We start from the raw sequence: 17,619 nt of genomic DNA on the forward strand, positions 1-17,619 counted from the left end.
TTGTTTCATCTAGAAAAGGTAAAGAAAAATACTACTTGTATACAGCAGTGTTAAAAAATCAAAATAAAATCAATATCATAGCTACGCTCTCTTCAAAGACTAAAGAAAAATCTGCTACGAATCCCACCTGCCCCCACCAAGGCACAATTCTAGAGGCATCTAAGAGTATAAGTACCTTGTGTAGAGAGCTGAGCAGCTTGAGAGATCAGAGAAGTCATGTTGAAAGCAGATGGTCCAGCAGTGAGAAACTTATGAATGATAGACTGCAATGAGGCTTGGGTCACAGCTGCTGTAAGAACTATAAACATATTACATCTTAAATTCAAATAAAAACACAGTGGCATATGTGGTATTAGTTACAACTTGAAAACTCAAAAGGAACCCAGAAAAAATCTGGAGTGTTTCCATACTAGAATTCCCAAAATAAAAGTCTAGAAGATAGGAGTAATACAATGAGCCTAGAGATGTGAAATGATCTGAGGCAAAGGCAAAGAAGTTTAGTGGGTTTATATAATAAAACAGTAGAGTTTCCTTTACAGTAAAGTTTAGGTGTCCAGTTAAAGGAAACTCCTCTATGAGACTTTTAAAACAGCAAAGAGTATTCACCGGAACTTCTGATTATACCAGAAACCTATCCGTACACAGGCAACGTACTTAGTACATTACTTGGAATTAACTAGGTAAACAGCAGTTATTTCATCCGAATGCATCCTTACACCAGCTGAGCACTCAAACCCTACATCAACACCCACCCACAACAAGCTTTCAAAATGGATATTAAAAGCTGGGTACTTTGGAATACCATGTATTTCTGAAGCATAAGATCTTTTATTATTGACATTTGCTTAGGCTATCATTTCTTCAAAATGTTTAAAAGCCCCACTTTGCCCAGTAAAATGTTTACCTATCAAACAACAAATACAGAAATGCTGAAGAGAATAAGAATGGAAGATTAATGACCAACTAGCCTAAGATAGCTCCACTTTTAGGGTAAAGGAAGAACTTAACCACTTATGTGGAAGTGTACACACACAGAAAATTTTATAATGTCCATAAGGCTTAATGTTTCAATCTGAATGGTTTACGGATTAAAAACTACATCCACTTTTATTCAGACTTCTTTGAGGTGGCTGCCCAAATACTTTAGTGGTACACTGAAAAGCCAAGTTGGAATTAACAATGCAATTAACTAGGAAAAATAGCATAATGTTATCCATTACTTCCCTTCTCAAAAGTGTGTAAGTAGTTTAAGAACTACCTGAATTCCTATTCTTAGTAATTAGCATATTTTAAATATTCCAAATAATCATTTACCGATGTACATGAGATTGCTTGAACTATGTTAGAAACCAGGTGTTTCCATATCAGTTTTAGCAAATATTCTTTTTTCTGTTTTCACTTAAAAAGAAAAAAAAACATTCGCCATATATACTAAGCTGATGGAACAGTTATCTCCAGTAACTACCAGGTACGCAGCAAGTCTTGAAAAATACACAGAAAATCCAAGTATTGCTAATTCAATTATAGTAACAAATTAAGCTATGGGGGATATAAACTCCAAAGCATGAAGTTCAAATGTGAATTTCAAAACAAAACAAGACCATTCCTATACTGGGGATTTTACTAATTACATAATTTTGCACAACGCAGCGAACTTTGTAGAAATTATCACAATGAGAATTTACCTTCATTTATCTTGGATATGTCCACATTAGAATTATTGAGTTGCAGCGTGGCTTGCAAAGCAGGAAGCAACTGTCTGAGCAGATTTGGGTCCTGCAGTAATGGAGGTATTGGTGACTGTGGGACAGGAGAGACAGGCATTGCTGAAGCAGAGGCTGGAGGGGCAGGCGTGGGGTTCAGTCCAGAGGCAGAAGACGTGGAAGGAGTTGTGCAAGAGTGTGACACCGATTTGTCTCCTGATGTAGATTCTAAATAAAAAGGAGATAATAAAGCTGAAAAACATTACTTCAATAGAGGAAACTGGAACCAACATCAAACAAGCAACACCCACGTGGCAGGCACCTAACTCAAGTAAGCTCATTTAGTATTTACAAGGTAGCACAGAGGGGGCTCAGTAAACAACTAGCTGACTAGATATGAGGCAGACATTTCATAGATGAGAAAACTGAAAAAGATTACATAACTTGCTTGAAGTCACAAAACCTGGCAAGGCGGTGACCCTACCATACCCATGTCTGAGTCTCACAGTACCACACTCTATTAGTAACGCTGTCTCAAACACATGCACAAGCACACCTTCTTGTACTGCATTCTGCCTTTATTGCATTTTGCAGTTGCTGCCTTTTTCTTCCCCCCCACCCCCGTCCCGGCCAACAAATTGAAGGTGCTGCAGCAACCCTGTATTGGGCAAGTCTCTCCGTGCCATTTTTCCAACAGCATTCTTTTTAAATTAAGGTATACTTTGTTTTTTAGATATAATGCTATGGCACACTTAACAGACTACAGTATAGTGTAAATACAACTTTTATATTACACTGGGAAACCAAAAAAATTGTTTGACTTGTTTTATTGTGAGACCTGCTTCACTGTGGTGGTCTGGAACTGAACCCACAATATCTCCATGGTATTGTCCTGTATTAACTACACTTTCAAATAAGCTTCCATTAGGATATAAAGGGACAATACAATTCTCCAAGACTTAATTTCTATGCATCATAAAATAAGGTGAAAATGCTTATGGGCACAAAAACAGTCTACTTAAACGTGACAACAGCCTTAATATCAATCAGGATAGTCACGGTGGTGAGCAACCCCAGAATGGACTAAGGATGTGATGCCTAAGAGGAGACTCCTACTTTGAACTTTCGTCCTTACAACTGAGTTTTAGAATTACGTACTTTTAAATCTTTCGGATTTAAAAATATAAAGTAATGAACTACCTCTATTTGTATCACTTAATGATTATTAGCACTAAAAAAGATACTTTTAAAAGCAAGAAACTCCCACAAGACCCCCTCAGTGTTTAAAAAGTATTAAACATGCATAAAAAATTATCCTTCGAAAGCCATCCTTGCAAATTACTTACATAGATTCAACGTAACTGAAATTAAAAGCCCAACAGCATTTTGGTAGCATTTGACAAGCCAATTCTATAACGTATTTTGAAGACGTATGGGCTAGTAAGAGCCACAAAATTCTTTAAAGAAAGAACACAGCAGGCTTCCCTGGTGGCGCACTGGTTGAGAGTCCGCCTGCCAATGAGGGGACGTGGGTTCGTGCCCCGGTCTGGGAAGATCCCAAATGCTACGGAGCGGCTGGGCCCGTGAGCCATGGCCGCTGAGCCTGTGCGTCCAGAGCCTGTGCTCCGCAACGGGAGAGGCCACAGCAGTGAGAGGCCCGCGTACCGCAAAAAAAAAAAAGAACACAGCTACTAACATGCCTTGCCAGACATAAAAACTTTAACATTTAAAACAAAACCAATTTAAGGCAGGTTAGACTTCTGTATATATATTTAAGTCTTTAGAACTAGTAGATGAAAACACAGGAAAATAACTTTGATGTGAGGATGCAGAAAATAACAAAGAGCAAAACAATTACACCCAAAGTACTGGTGACCAAACTACTTTAAGGAACTCCTATAAATCAAAGCAGACAGACTAAACAACAGAAAGGTGAACAGAAGACAAGGAGACAATTCACAGAAGAATCGTGAATGGCTTAAAAAAGACAAAGGATGCTCAACTTCATTGATAATCAGAAAAACGCAAATTCAAAAGCAACAGAATATTCTTTTACGTTCATCAGACTGACAAAAATGTCCAAAGTCTAACAATACCGAATGTTCTCAAGTAGTAATGGAAACACCTAACATCTCAGGTGGAGACTAAACTCATGTAACCACACTGGAAAACAACCTGACATTATCTAGAAAAACTGGAGCTACGTGCACTTCACGACCCAGTAATTCCCCTTAGGTATACACCCTTAGAGAAACTCTAACGTACATCAATTTGGAGAAATATTCAACAATTCTCATAACAGTGTTATGCTTCTCTTTTTATTTTAGCACAAAACTAGAAACAAAACACATGTCCACCAACAGGAAGAAGAACATAAACTGGTATTTTTATACCATGAAATTTTACTAATACAGTCACTGTAATGGAGGAAACAATTAGAAACCAAGGTCCCATAGGTAACGACATTAAGACTAGAGTATTCAAGATATTCATACAGTCTCTTAAAATCTTGGCTGAAAGGCTCTTGAATTTCCCATATATACCCATTTCTTGGAGATTTTCAAGCTCATATATACATTATATAACTGAATTAAGACTGCTACTATGATGTATAGAAGTTTCAGGAACACTACATTTGAATATTACATTGCTACCTAACAAGTATAAATCTTCACTCCCAATTTAGGAACTAAACATTAATTAATCATCATGGCCCCAAAGAAGCCAGAAATTACTACTGAATAGCAAGTTTACTGCCAAAAAAAAAAGAAAAAAAAAAAAAAAACCTCCTCTACGGCCTTTTTACACTACTGTAATGGTCAAAACACCTATAGGGACAATAGCTGCTTTCAGTAGATTTCACAGATGTGTTGATCTCGCATGATCCACTCAGAAGGTCTAAGACATATTCATTTTTGTAAGGCAGATATTTTCATTTTAAAAGGCACACATTTTAAAGGAGGTAGTCTCTAAGTCTAGCAGATTGCCTACCGTGTTCAGCTTTGCTGTTTTGGAATCATAAACAAGTATAAAGAAACTTGAAGGTAGGCATCCCTGGTGGTGCAGTGGTTGAGAGTCCGCCTGCCGATGCAGGGGACACAGGTTCGTACCCCGGTCCGGGAAGATCCCACATGCCACGGAGCGGCTGGGCCCGTGAGCCATGGCCGCTGAGCCTGCGTGTCCGGAGACTGTGCTCCGCAGTGGGAGAGGCCACACCAGTGAGAGGCCCAGGTACCACCAAAAAAAAAAAAAAAAAGAAAGAAAGAAAGAAAGAAAGAAAAAAAAAAGAAACGAAGGAAATAAGATCTTCCTTGTGAAAAGTTTATTACTTCCTTGTGTCAGTTACTACATTTTATGAGGCAATTATAGACTATAGCAGCAGTTCTCTCCAGATCATATACCTTAAGGTTCAGCTTAAGGAATAAACAGTTTAGGGGCATCTTAATGATGTTTAGAATGAAACAAGTTCTCTGTTTTTACTTCCTGCATGAACAATTAAATTAGTACTTATATCTCTCTGAAATGACCCTTTTGTTACGTTTACTATGGTTTTCCTCTGCCTTTAATGATAGGAGTTGGAGAAGGTGTAAGTTGTTTCCAAATTTGTTTCAATGCTGCTAAATCTATCCACAGATTTGAAAAATTAACAAAGGCTTGAAAATTCTTCAGTGTTGCCATTCAATCCAGGAAAAGGAAAACACTCCAAAACAGAAGATACATATCACTACAAAGAAATAAGGTAACAATGTAAATACGTGTATGTATCCTGAGGAGGAATTTCGTTTGCAGTTTTGTGAGAGATTATTAATGAACAGTATGGAAACCAGTTACTACTACTCAATACTTACGGGAACCTTGAGCAAGCAACATCTCTGAAGGCCAGAATTTCTCTTTTTAGAAGGTCTGACTTTGATAGGACTTATCCAAGTTTAAAAACAAAAAACAGACACCAGGGCTCCACCCCAGCTCTAACGAACGGGGCGGGGCTGAGGTGTCCGAGCATATGGTGAACTTCCAGTTCCATGGGTGATTCTGGCACACCTTGTTGGTTATGAAAAAAGAGAGAACTTCCCAGATTCCTTTTAACTTTAAAAAACAAAAGGAAACAAAACCAAAACAAAATTTTTAAAAATCTAGCACAAACACAGAGAACTAGTGGAGAAAGGGCAAGATCAAAGACAGCAAAGCGAAACTGCTTTTCCAGGTAGGTCTTCAGCATGCTATTTGCACACCAGTTATTTATTTTTAAAAACAGCTCCACTCACCCCCTCTTCCTAAAGGACACCCACAAATGCCTCCGGAAGTGTCACACCTTAAACATTTTTAATACTACTTGCCTCCATCCAGAAGTATAATTGAGAAAAATAATTGTGATAAAAATATAAAATGCTACCCTGAAAGGCAGTCTTGGTTTCATCATGAAAATATAAACGAAAGGCGTTTCCCTGGTGGCGCAGTGCTTGAGAGTCCGCCTGCCGATGCAGGGGACACAGGTTCGTGCCCCGGTTTGGGAAGATCCCACATGCCGCGGAGTGGCTGGGCCTGTAAGACATGGTCGCTGAGCCTGTGCTCCGCAACAGTCTCAAGAGGCCACAACAGTGAGAGGCCTGCGTACCGCAAAAAAAAAAAAATATATATATATATATATACACATATATAAACGAAAGCTATTGGTTGGGTGCCACTCCTCTGTGTTCAGAGCGCCCTACCACAGACATTACCCAGCATCTCCTATTATACAGCTTATGATCTCTCTCTCTTGTATCAGAAAATGAACTCTTTCAGGAGAAGAATTTTGTTGTATTTATCTCTGTAGCTCTGGTGCAAAATGGGGTCTGGCACCAAGATGGCCTCAGCACGTACTTGTTGACTGGACGCCTGATTAGGCAAGAAAGGCTCAGGTGCCTGTGTCTGTGCTGTTCTTCTTAAGCTCTACGTTCAAAACTTATAGTGGGGAGGAAAAGCCTAAGGTCTCCAAAAATAATTCATTGAGCAGGCAATGAACAGCTCACTTTATGCTATTTTTTCATAAAGCTAAGTAATACTACATAGTCTTAGAGACAAACAACTTATTTAGATTTATTTTAATAATCATAAAATCCTCAACCCCCTTCTTCTTTTTTTAAACACTCAAAGGCAACAAGCAACTATTCAGAACAAATACACAGTCACTAAGTGTGCTTTTTCTACACAGATATTTAATTTTAATTAACATTTCTATTTGTCTTTTTAATCCGGAATCTGTTACAATGTTAGGTTAACATACTTCATGTTTAAACAGTTTTGTATCAAACTAAAATTAAAAATCTGGATCTTTGAAAATAAAGACAAATAATGAACTTAAGAAAATTAATGTAGTGTTTTACGTTACAAAGCCATTTCAAAAGGCTCTTCTGCTTTTTAACATCAGCCTCTAGTCTCATTCTTTAAATGCAAACTTTTCCAAGCATTAAAGAAACCTAGGTGGCTTTAAGCCTATTTTTTCAGCTTTTGGCAAAACAACGGTATCCAATTTTAGCTCTACCATGTTTATTTTTTTATTTTGTGTGTGTGCGTGTGTATGTGTGTGTGTGTGTGTGCACGCGTGTGCCTATGATTTTTTTAAGGATATGTGGTGATGTTGTCCTATGGTATTTTAAACTTAAAATGAGCTTTAAGGTCACTTTCCTACCTGATGTTTTTCTATCATTTGTAGATCTCTAACCAATTCTTATCGTAAGCCATGAAATAAATGTTACTCTTTGATTTCAATTTAAATTGTGTATATAAACTTTGATAAAACCTTTTTCTCTCCCTTTATGCTTGTAATTACGAATTATTCATTTATACTTCCAATTTTTACCAGTAGGGGGAGTAACCTACCAAAGACTAGACTTCACAGAGAAATGTACTATTACCTAACTTTTTAAGGCTTAAGGTAATAACCACTCACCTCTTCTAATTATAGGCACCCTTTCAAAATACCCAAGACAACACAGACCAAAGTCAAAATTTTCTGACCTACATTTTTCTGGTATGCTAAATAACTCCTCCTCAATCTGCAGTAAGGTCTAAGGAGATACTGCACGTAAAGAGTAAAAGGTACTGACTGCATTTCTAAACATTAATTTCCCACAATGTTCTGACAGTTGCCGTCATAATACTAAACAGGATATGGCTGTAAAGCTCAAACTACTGATGCAACAGGGCAGCCTGCTTGTTCCATTGTGTAGTAATGGTGTTACAACATGGAGGAATCATAAGGGAAAACAAAGTATACAAGTGTAGTAGAAAAAACCGCAAAATAACTAGGTGACAACACCGGGTATATAATCTGTGACTTTCATTTTAATTTATTTTTTACTCTATAATTCATAATTTTAAATGTGTCTGTCCAGAACTTTTCTATGCATTTAAAATGTACATAAAAATAAGTATGGCATTAATTGATGTTTTATAACAATTATGTTTTTGCAACTTGCTCTTTTATTCAACCGAGAAAATCTTTACGCTAATACATACAAAGGATAAGCCTATTTTAAAACTTTTAACAGATTTTACTTAAGTGACCTCCATAATAACCACCTTCTACACTCCTACCAGTTTTGTTTCCCTACATTCAACTGTTAATTGTCACCAACTTTAAGAGTGAAAAATCTCATTTTAATTTCCAATATTGTATTGGTAATCTTTCTCTTGAATTCTTTTATGCTGGTAAAATATACAACATACAATTTACCATTTTAACCATTTCTGGCTTACAATTCATTAGCATTAAGTACATTCACACTGTCATGCAACCGTCACCACAATTCACTCCAGAACTTTTTCATCTTTCCAAACAGAAACTTTCTACCCAATTAAACCACAGCTCCCCATCTCACAAGACCAGAGTTGAGCACTATTCTAGTTTGTCTCTCTATGAATTTGCCCATTCGAGGTACCCCAGAAGTGGAATCACACAATACTTGTCCTTTTGTGTCACTTAGCATAAGGTTTTCACAGTTCATCCATGTTGCAGCGTTTATCGTAATTTCACTCCTTTCTAAGGCTAATACTGCATGTGTGTATATATATATGTGTGTGTGTGTGTATACACACACACACACACACACACACACACACATATATATATATCACATTTTGTTTATCCTTTATCTGCTGGTGGACACTAGGGTTGTTTCCACCATTTGGCTGTTGTGAATAGTGCTACTGCGAACACTCGTGTATAAATACCCGTTTGATTCCTTGGTTTTCAATTCTTTTGATTACATACTTAGGCATGGAATCACTGGATCCTATGGTAATTTTATGTTTCACTTTTTGAGGAACCGCCAAACTGTATTCCACAGCAGCTGTGTTATTTTACGTTCCAACCAGCAATACGCAAGGGTTTCAATCTCCACGGCCTCAAAAACACTTGTTGTCTTCTACTGTTTTTTTAATATATATACAGTAGTCATCCTAATGGGTGTGAAGTGATATTTCACAGTGGTTTGATTTTCTGTCCCTGTTGACCAATGATGCCGAACACCTTTTTATGTGCTTACTGGCCATTAGACTATGTTCTTTGGAAAAATGTCGCATCAACTCCGTTGCCCATTTTTGGACTGAGCTGTTTCATTTTACTGTTGAGTTCCAGGACTTTGTATTCATATATTCTGGCTATTAATCCCTTATCAGACATGACTTATAAATATTTCCTCCCATTCCATGGGTTCAGTCTTTTCACTCTAGAGTGTCCTTTGATGCACAAAAGTTTTTCATTTTGATGAGGTCCAATGTATCTATTTTTTTCTTCTGTTGCCAACGCTTTTGGTGTCATATCCAAGAAATCACTACCCAATCCTGTGTCATAAAGGTTTTCCCTCGCTTTCTTACAGTTTTATAGTTTTTAGCTCCTAAGTTAAGGTCCTTGTTCCGTTTTGAGCTAATTTTTCTAACTGTTGTAGAGCAAGACTGGCCATTTAAACTTCCTCTCCTGCAACTGCCTGTTCAGATACTTTGCTCATCTTTCCATTGGATTGTTGGTTTTCATACTGCTTTGATGAATTCTTAATGTAGCCTTAATGTACCGTTATTCATATTTGTTGCAAATATTGTCTCCCAATTTTGTATTTTTTTTCAACCTTTGTTTATTGTATCTCTGTCACAGAGAAGTTTTAAATGTCTTATGTAGCCAAATTTACCAACTTTTTAAGGCAAATGTGTTTTGGGTCCTCATTTAAAAGGTCTTCCTTGCCCCTCAAGTTAAAAACAGTATTTTCTAACATTCTTTCATCACAGGTATTCCCCTGCCCCACTGCTCAAAATGCCATCTTTATTACATAATGTAATTTTAGTGAAACTTACTGACTAAATTAGACTAACACCAATCCCCCCCCACCCCCCGCCCCTGGTTAACGTCCTCAGTTATTCAACAAATACTTAAGTACTTCTATGGCCAATTGGTCTAATTTTACATGAACATTTAGTAATCCTAAAAGTAGTCTGAAAAGTAGTTTAAAGCAAAGCAAGGAAGAGCTAAATGTGTCCCACTTTCAGCCAGCTATGACCTCCTATGTGGGCTATAAAAGATCACTGCTGTTAACACACTGGGAAAAGTCTTCAGGTTCATTTTAACTTCACCCAGTCTACAAATATCATCAAAACACAAAAAGGAAGTTTATTCCAAGTGACTAACTCACATCTCACATTAAAGAACGACTAATCCCCTTCCATTAGATTCCGACTACAGAACAGCATGTAACTACGTGACTCTTTGGACAGGCTGATTTTCTGAGAGCTGCCTTGAGGTCACTGAATAGGTCTGCTTCTGTGGCTGCTCTGTTTACTTTTCAAACTTATCTCTGTTAATAAACTGTAACTCTAAATTATTAAATAAGAAACTTAAAAGTCATTAAACTCTTCTGACCCTGGCACTTATTTGGCGAAATCAAAAAACAAGGACCCACGTCTCCCGCCTATTTTGTCATTTCACAAATCTGCAAAAGAGGCTGGGGTCAGGACCAGTTTAGAATGGTCAATGGGTTGCAAGCCTATAAAATTCGGTTTTAGACTTTTTTTTTTTTTAAGCACATCAGAGTTTCTCTGTACTTTGTTATATGGCTGTCCAATAAAGGAGTCTTGCCAAGAGATGTTCAAATGTTACCATAAGAAACAGATATAAATCTAAAAGGAGGTACCTGATGCCCTTGTTTTACCCTACCTAACACTAGGATTATTCTCTGCAGAACTGAAGAGCTTCACAGCTCCTCCACACTTCTGTCCCTCAAGCAAGCACAGACTGATTTATCTAAGATTCTTTTTATCGAAAGACACACCGGCATTAAACAGATCTACATCTATTTCTTTAATTAGACGCACAACACATGTAACATTCTTCTTTTTCTCCAAATACGTTTTTTAAACCATGACCAATGTAGGTGCTTCCCCAACTCTCAACACATGCATTACCATTCTTTCAGTTATTTATCCATATACCACAAATACTGAACTGACTGCCTATTACCTGTCAAGTACTAAGGATACAGCAGTGGTTAGGACAAAGTTCCTGCTCTTCTGTCATTTATTAGAGCATTCTATTGCTGTCATCCTTAAATACCGTTTAGCTATACTAGTAGCACTTAAGACCAAGAGACCTATCTTATTTGAACCATCAACCTCTTAATATAAATTATTTGTTAAGGAAAATCCAAACAAGGAAATCACTATGTTGATGACAACAGTCAATAGGAAGCTTAACTTAAATAACATGGATGTCTCCACTGAGGAAAAAAATGTACCGCAAATTAACGGGCCTTTCACAAACTTAGACTAACTGGAAAACAATCTGAAAAGATCCAAATTGTTATACAATTTATTTAAGGAAACAGTACTGTCTTCAATTCACATGCAAGGGGAAATGCTTGGTAAGACGGTACTATCTTCCCTATACACCACACCTAGGCGATTCCAAGATAATCAAGTTTCTTCCTGTAAGTTTAAAATAAGTTCGTGATCAGCAAACACACTTTGTAGAATTTAAACATGAATCACCTAAGATTTGTGAGGAGTTTTGAATTACTGGAGTCCAAACTAATATAGACTGGTGATGTCTTTCATTACGCACAGTTTTATGGAAAGAACGTGGACTTTGGAGAAGCACCTCTTACACCGTATGTTTCAACTTCAGCAATGTGCAGGCTCTTCATATCTAAGAAGACAATTCTTTCCCTCACAGTGTTGTTTTAAGGAATAACCTAAAATATGTACAAAACATTTAGCACCAAACCTGGTACACAGTTAATCTTTAATTACGTTAAGTTTGTCAGGAATGGTGCTTGAAGCTTCGAGGGAGAGGTTAGGGGGTGAAAAAAGTACAAAATGCAATAAATCATAACGTCTGACCCTACACAGGACAGTCTAATTGAAGGAACTAAAATCGTAAAGTGGTGAGTGCAGTAATAGACAGAAAAACAAAGTGTTTGAGAGGTTAACTGACACTGAGAACCCAAGGACACCACCGCTGGCCCTTAGAGAAGGAACTGAGTCCAACAGAACGGAAATGGAGGGAAGAATACGTCCTTTTCAGCAAAGGATCAAAACATGAAAGAGCATAACACGATCTAAAAAACTGTACACGTTTGCAGCAGATGAATTATACAGGGAATGTTTAAGAGTGAAATACTGGAGATCAAGCTAGTAAGACAGGCTGCAACCAGACTGTCAAGGACTTGCTATCATCTTACTGAGAAGTATGGACTTCTCCTTTGGATAAAACCATTAGAAAATTTTAAGCAAGGAAATAACACAATCCAATCTAAATTTTATAATGATGTCACTGTAAGTGGATAGAGTGGGTAGAAGGAAGCACAGCAGTTATCAGAAGGTTACTTCAAGAGCAATGACCTGAGGCTCAATAATGGCAGTGGCAATAACAAGAGAGAGAAACAATACACACCAGTAAGACACAGGAGGAAGAATCCAAGATTTGCTGATGGATGAATGGGCAAGAATGTTGAAGAACATGGAATGGCTGGGAGGATAGTGTTGTCACTGAGAACCTAGAAACTGTGGGAAAAGGGAGGAATTTAGGACACACTATATTCTGGGGAGATGTTAACAAATACCAACTGCTTGGAGAAGGAAGCAGACGTGTGTGAGTTAGAAATAAAGATTTGGGAGTCACTTATGTAGACAAGGTAGTCACGAGAATTGCTACTCAGCAAAAGAGGACATGTTGGGCAGGAAAAAAGAACAAGGGCTTCCCTGGTGGCGCAGTGGTTGGGAGTCCGCCTGCCGATGCAGGGGACGCGGGTTTGTGCCCAGGTCCGGGAAGCTCCCACATGCCGTGGAGCGGCTGGGTCCGTGAGCCATGGCTGCTGAGCCTGCGCGTCCAGAGCCTGTGCTCCGCAACGGGAGAGGCCACAGCAGTGAGAGGTCTGCGTACCGCAAAAAAAAAAAAAAAAAAAAAAGAACAAACCACAGTGAAGACTGGGCTCTGATGCTATTTCAGGAGCAAGAAGAGGAGAGGGCAGGAAGCTGAGGAGCGCAGCGTCCCAGAAGTCAGGGAAGAAAAACTCTCCAAAGAGGAGGTGACAGCTAACAACAGGTAAAGTGGGAGAAAGACCAAAGACCTTTCTGAAGGCCAAAGGTCGTTTTTTCAAACTGAGAAATGTTTTTAAAATAAACTTTTTCTGTAACCAAACTAAAAGCGGCAAAACTGAAAAACCCAAACACCCTTTAGAAAGTATTACCACACTAACAATTAATGCGTTAATTCAGACTTTCTCTCTCAGGAATTCTCTCTTGTAAATTTAATTCTGCATCAGGGCAAATATGATTTGTACATATGAATTTTGGTACAAGCCATCTTTGGGGAATCTGACAACATTTGGAATAACCTGTTTATGTATGATGCACTCCATGATGAAAGTATGTTTCGTAATGTGTAACAACTGCTACAGGGGAAATTCAAACTACATACATAAAAGGAGAGCAAACTAGAAGCAAAAGAAACCCAATTACTTAAATCCTTTGTCAACACATCAAATCAGTGTGAAATAATGAGTCTGACAATAGAGTAAAAGCTTAAAGACTCATTAGGTCCACACAGCATCTTCTAAACCCAAAGGACATAAAAATTCCTCAACGTTTACTGATGCTAATCTGCTAATTCATCTGCTACGGGGTCTACCCAAGGTGATTTATTTACTTAATGCTTTTCAAATTTCCTTAGTTCCTTAAACCTGGGTTAAGTCTGGGACTGTGGCTGGTCTACGAAATAGGCTTATCCCATCACCCTGCTTCTTCCATTATGCATCACCCCCCAAGTGGTGGTTGCCACAGTTTTTCTGAACCTTCTATGGTTACTAGCACCGAGTCAGATAAACACAATTTGGGTTGTAAAGTTCAACTTCTACTCTTCAGACTTAACGCATAATTCAGACATTAAGACTCCTTATCTTATGGCCCACAACTCAGTTTTCTAATTCACAAACTGAAACCAATAGTTGCATGTATGTGGAAATGACAAGTTTTTAAATGTCTCTATTCATATTAAATTTTAATAGAAAATTGAGACAATTTCTAAACTATATCATGAAGACAATTATCACAAAAACCAAAAATTACTTTATACAAGTATGATGGGACAGTCATTTTAGCTGTGAAAAGTTATTTTATCCATTACTAACTGTTATAAATTAAGCACTTGACTTCAAAGTGTCAGAGGCAAAAAACAGTTCTGAGGCTTCATAATTAAAAAGAAAAAGAAAAAAGCTAAATATGGCTAACTCTAGATCTAAATCTATGCAGTAACATTCTAGAAGACCTTTTAAAAGAATTCATAATTAAGCGTCTTATTTAGCTAACGGAAATAATGTAATATAATCAGAAACTCCAGAAACTCCAGTTCAACGTGCAGCATCTAGTAGTAACGGCATACCTTTTCTCTCTGCTTTCTGTGCAGGGACAGAAGATGTGGGTGTAGGCAGTTTTGATAAAGTGGATGCTCCATTAGCATCAAATGATTTCTTTGGCTGGTGATCGGACTGTAGCGTGAATGGACTAGAAGGAACAGTGCTGGGGGCAGCAGTTGGATGAACCACTGGTTTGATGGGGTGCTGTACTGGCGTAGAACTACTGTGAGTCTCTGCTCTTGGCAGTCTGTAGTCTCTGTCATTGTGTCTGCTTGTCTGAGACAAAATATTCTGTGGGAGCAAACTACTGGCATCACTGGAATGCTTGTCTTCCACTTTAGTTCAGAGTTCGGAAAAAGAGATGTTGGAAATGACGGAAGGGGAAGAAAAAAGATTACGTTAGAATCCTGTCTTTAACATCAGCTACTTTAGCAACATACCTGTATTTAACATCTTTCTATGAACTGCGAGCCCAGTTAGCGTCTGCAGTTTTACCACTAGCACGCAGATATTCCAACGCTGCGGGCGGCATTGTAGCTCAGCTGTAAGTGCTTCACCTACGCTGAGATTTCAAGCGGCTGCTACTTTGGGGACTCTTTAGAGCCACACCATAAGCTCAAACAAAACATGAGCTCTTTTGTTTAAAACATCAAAACATTGATGTTTTAAAAGATCAAAATGTATGGAGAGGTGTAACACTTTTTACTCAAATAAAAAAAAATATTTTTAAAATAGAAAAGGTAAACGGTCCATTCTTTTAAAATACGGACCTTGGTTCTAATAACTGACTGACTTATCCACAGGGGTTCAAGTACAGAGGAATACTACTTTGCTGTTAGCCTGATTTTTCTGAATACTGACGCGGCTGATTAGTGGGCTCTAAAGCAGCTGGTACTAGGGCTTAGACGACCTCATTTTGGGATGGCTGAATTTTATAAAGAACTCTGCATTCGGTAAGTAAATCAATTCATATTTTTAATGATGCTAACAAATACCAGAGTTAGTTATAAAATCAAGTTATAGATAATGCTATCTGACAACAGGAGCCCTACATCTGCAGCAAAGTCAGAAAAATATACTTGGTATTATCCGTCATGTTAAGAACAGATCCTCTTCCAATTTAAAGCCACAAAAATATTTTAAACTCAAAAGTACTTCTGCTTCCGCAAAAAGAGTACAAAAGAAGGAAAATTTCAACAATCACGGCAACAAAATTTGTATTTGTCAAAAAAAACCTCCAGCCTAAATTACAAGTCTCATCAGTAACTGAAGGATTAAAGCAACTTCCAAGGAGAAAAACACCTTAAGACTCAAGCACATGATATGTAATGATACTACCAAAGGATGCCCTCCCTGTTGAATACTGTGTCGTTTTTTCCAGTTCATGGTTCCTCCAAGTCTAGAGAGCATGACAGCACAAAGAAGGAAGTAGGCTTAAACCGCAAAGCAGTTTTCAAGTTGTCAACGCACACCTGCAGCAGAGACACTGCAGAGCATTACAGCACACGTGGGCGCTATGGCGCCAACAGCTTTCTCCTGCTCACGGCTCGAGGCGTGACGCCGTTCAGCAGAGACTCCATCCATCCGCACAGCCCCACGACAGGAACACTCAGCAAACATCTGCAGACACTTCTGGGTGCCACCACTGGGCGAGGAGAGGTGTGCTACTGGGGCTGGCACGGAGAGGCCAGGCGTAACTCTCTACATCCTACAACACAGGACAGAATCCATACGCATTCCCTGACCCCAAGCGCCATCCGTGCCACTGCTGAAGAACCCAAGTTAAAGTTTCTCTAACCACAGAGCAATCAGTCTGTGAGGCACCGATTAAAGGTAATAAAAATAATCAACAATACAACTACACCAGTACAATTACAGCAGCAGTAATACCAAATTTAAAACTCTACCCCTACAACTTCACTGTCAAACTGTGGGTATTATTTGCTACATTGCCAAAACTCCCGAAACACAAAAACACTCTTGAAGAATCTTTTTTCCTACCTTTACCTCTTTACGTAGGAAACGTTCCCAACCCTCCCTGTCCCCTCCACCACACGCACACCTCTTTAGCTGGCTGTTGGGGACAACAGAGCTTTAGGCCCTACCCTACATGAACACCAACGTACCAGACATATGGGACACTCTGCCAGCATTTTTTGGATAGACAAAGTTAAGCACTTCAGTGCCTAGGAACCATTATTACCATCACGCCAAGTACAGTCAGTTGACCAATTAAAAAAAAAGTAGCAGCAATACAGCTGCAGCCCTTTCTCAAACATTACTTAAAACTCAAGAAGTGTGATAAAGGAGTCCATTTCAGCACAAAGACCCACCGACTCCTCATCTGCACTTCTAGGAATTTAGCTAAGGAAGTAATCAGGGAAGTGGGCAGAAATACGAACAACAGCATTGTTTACTGCAGGAAGAAGCTGAAAACCACGCGGGTATCCACGGAGAGAGGATTATTTATGAATGGGGGCACGTCCAAAACCGGAACACCATGCAGTTAACATACGTTGAACTATAAAATGGCAAAAGGAAACAAATCTTTGGAAAACATTTTTTTCTTAAATTTTTTTTTGGCCGCGCCGCGCGGCACGCGGGATCTTAGTTCCTCAACCAGGGATCAAACCCGCGCTCCGTGCAGTAGAAGCACAAGAGTCTTAACCACTGGATCGCCAGGGAAGTTCCATATCCTTGAAACATTATTGAACAGAAGAAACAGGTTAAGAACAGTAACATACAATCCTATTTTTGGTGTAAAATACATGCATATGTAGTTTTTATATACTTTCACATGCAGCTAGAAAAAAGTGTATGTCTCCAAGCGTTCCTGAGTCGTGAGATTAAAATACTTTCCCTCTCTCTACTTTTAATAACAAACATGCCTAACTTCTGAAATCTTAAAGAAGAAAAAACTGATTTCCCTTTTGAAAGAAAAAGATGCACACAGATAATTTGAAACCACAATTCTGATTTTATTTCCTTAAAGATTTTTATTAAGCAGCCAAAAGTACTATTTTCACTTCCACCAA

At 38.4% G+C, this 17,619-nt stretch overlaps 1 protein-coding gene across 4 annotated transcripts in view; it reads right to left on the bottom strand.

The window, feature by feature from the left end:
• WAC (WW domain containing adaptor with coiled-coil) overlaps positions 1-17,619 on the bottom strand; it is an 86,257-nt gene that overhangs the window by 12,029 nt on the left and 56,609 nt on the right. For 3 of the 4 annotated variants that reach the window (XM_082647755.1, XM_082647753.1, XM_082647752.1), the window contains exons 7-9: positions 14,611-14,919; positions 1,686-1,931; positions 176-298 (exon numbers count right to left, since the gene is read on the bottom strand). In XM_082647755.1, coding sequence (XP_082503881.1) covers positions 176-298; positions 1,686-1,931; positions 14,611-14,919 — 678 coding nt within the window. The remainder of the gene's footprint in view (positions 1-175; positions 299-1,685; positions 1,932-14,610; positions 14,920-17,619) is intronic. The other variant, XM_082647754.1, reaches the window with a different exon arrangement.

This window comes from Grampus griseus (genome assembly GCF_964374135.1).
Source record: "Grampus griseus genome assembly, chromosome: 2".
Taxonomy (NCBI): domain Eukaryota; kingdom Metazoa; phylum Chordata; class Mammalia; order Artiodactyla; family Delphinidae; genus Grampus; species Grampus griseus.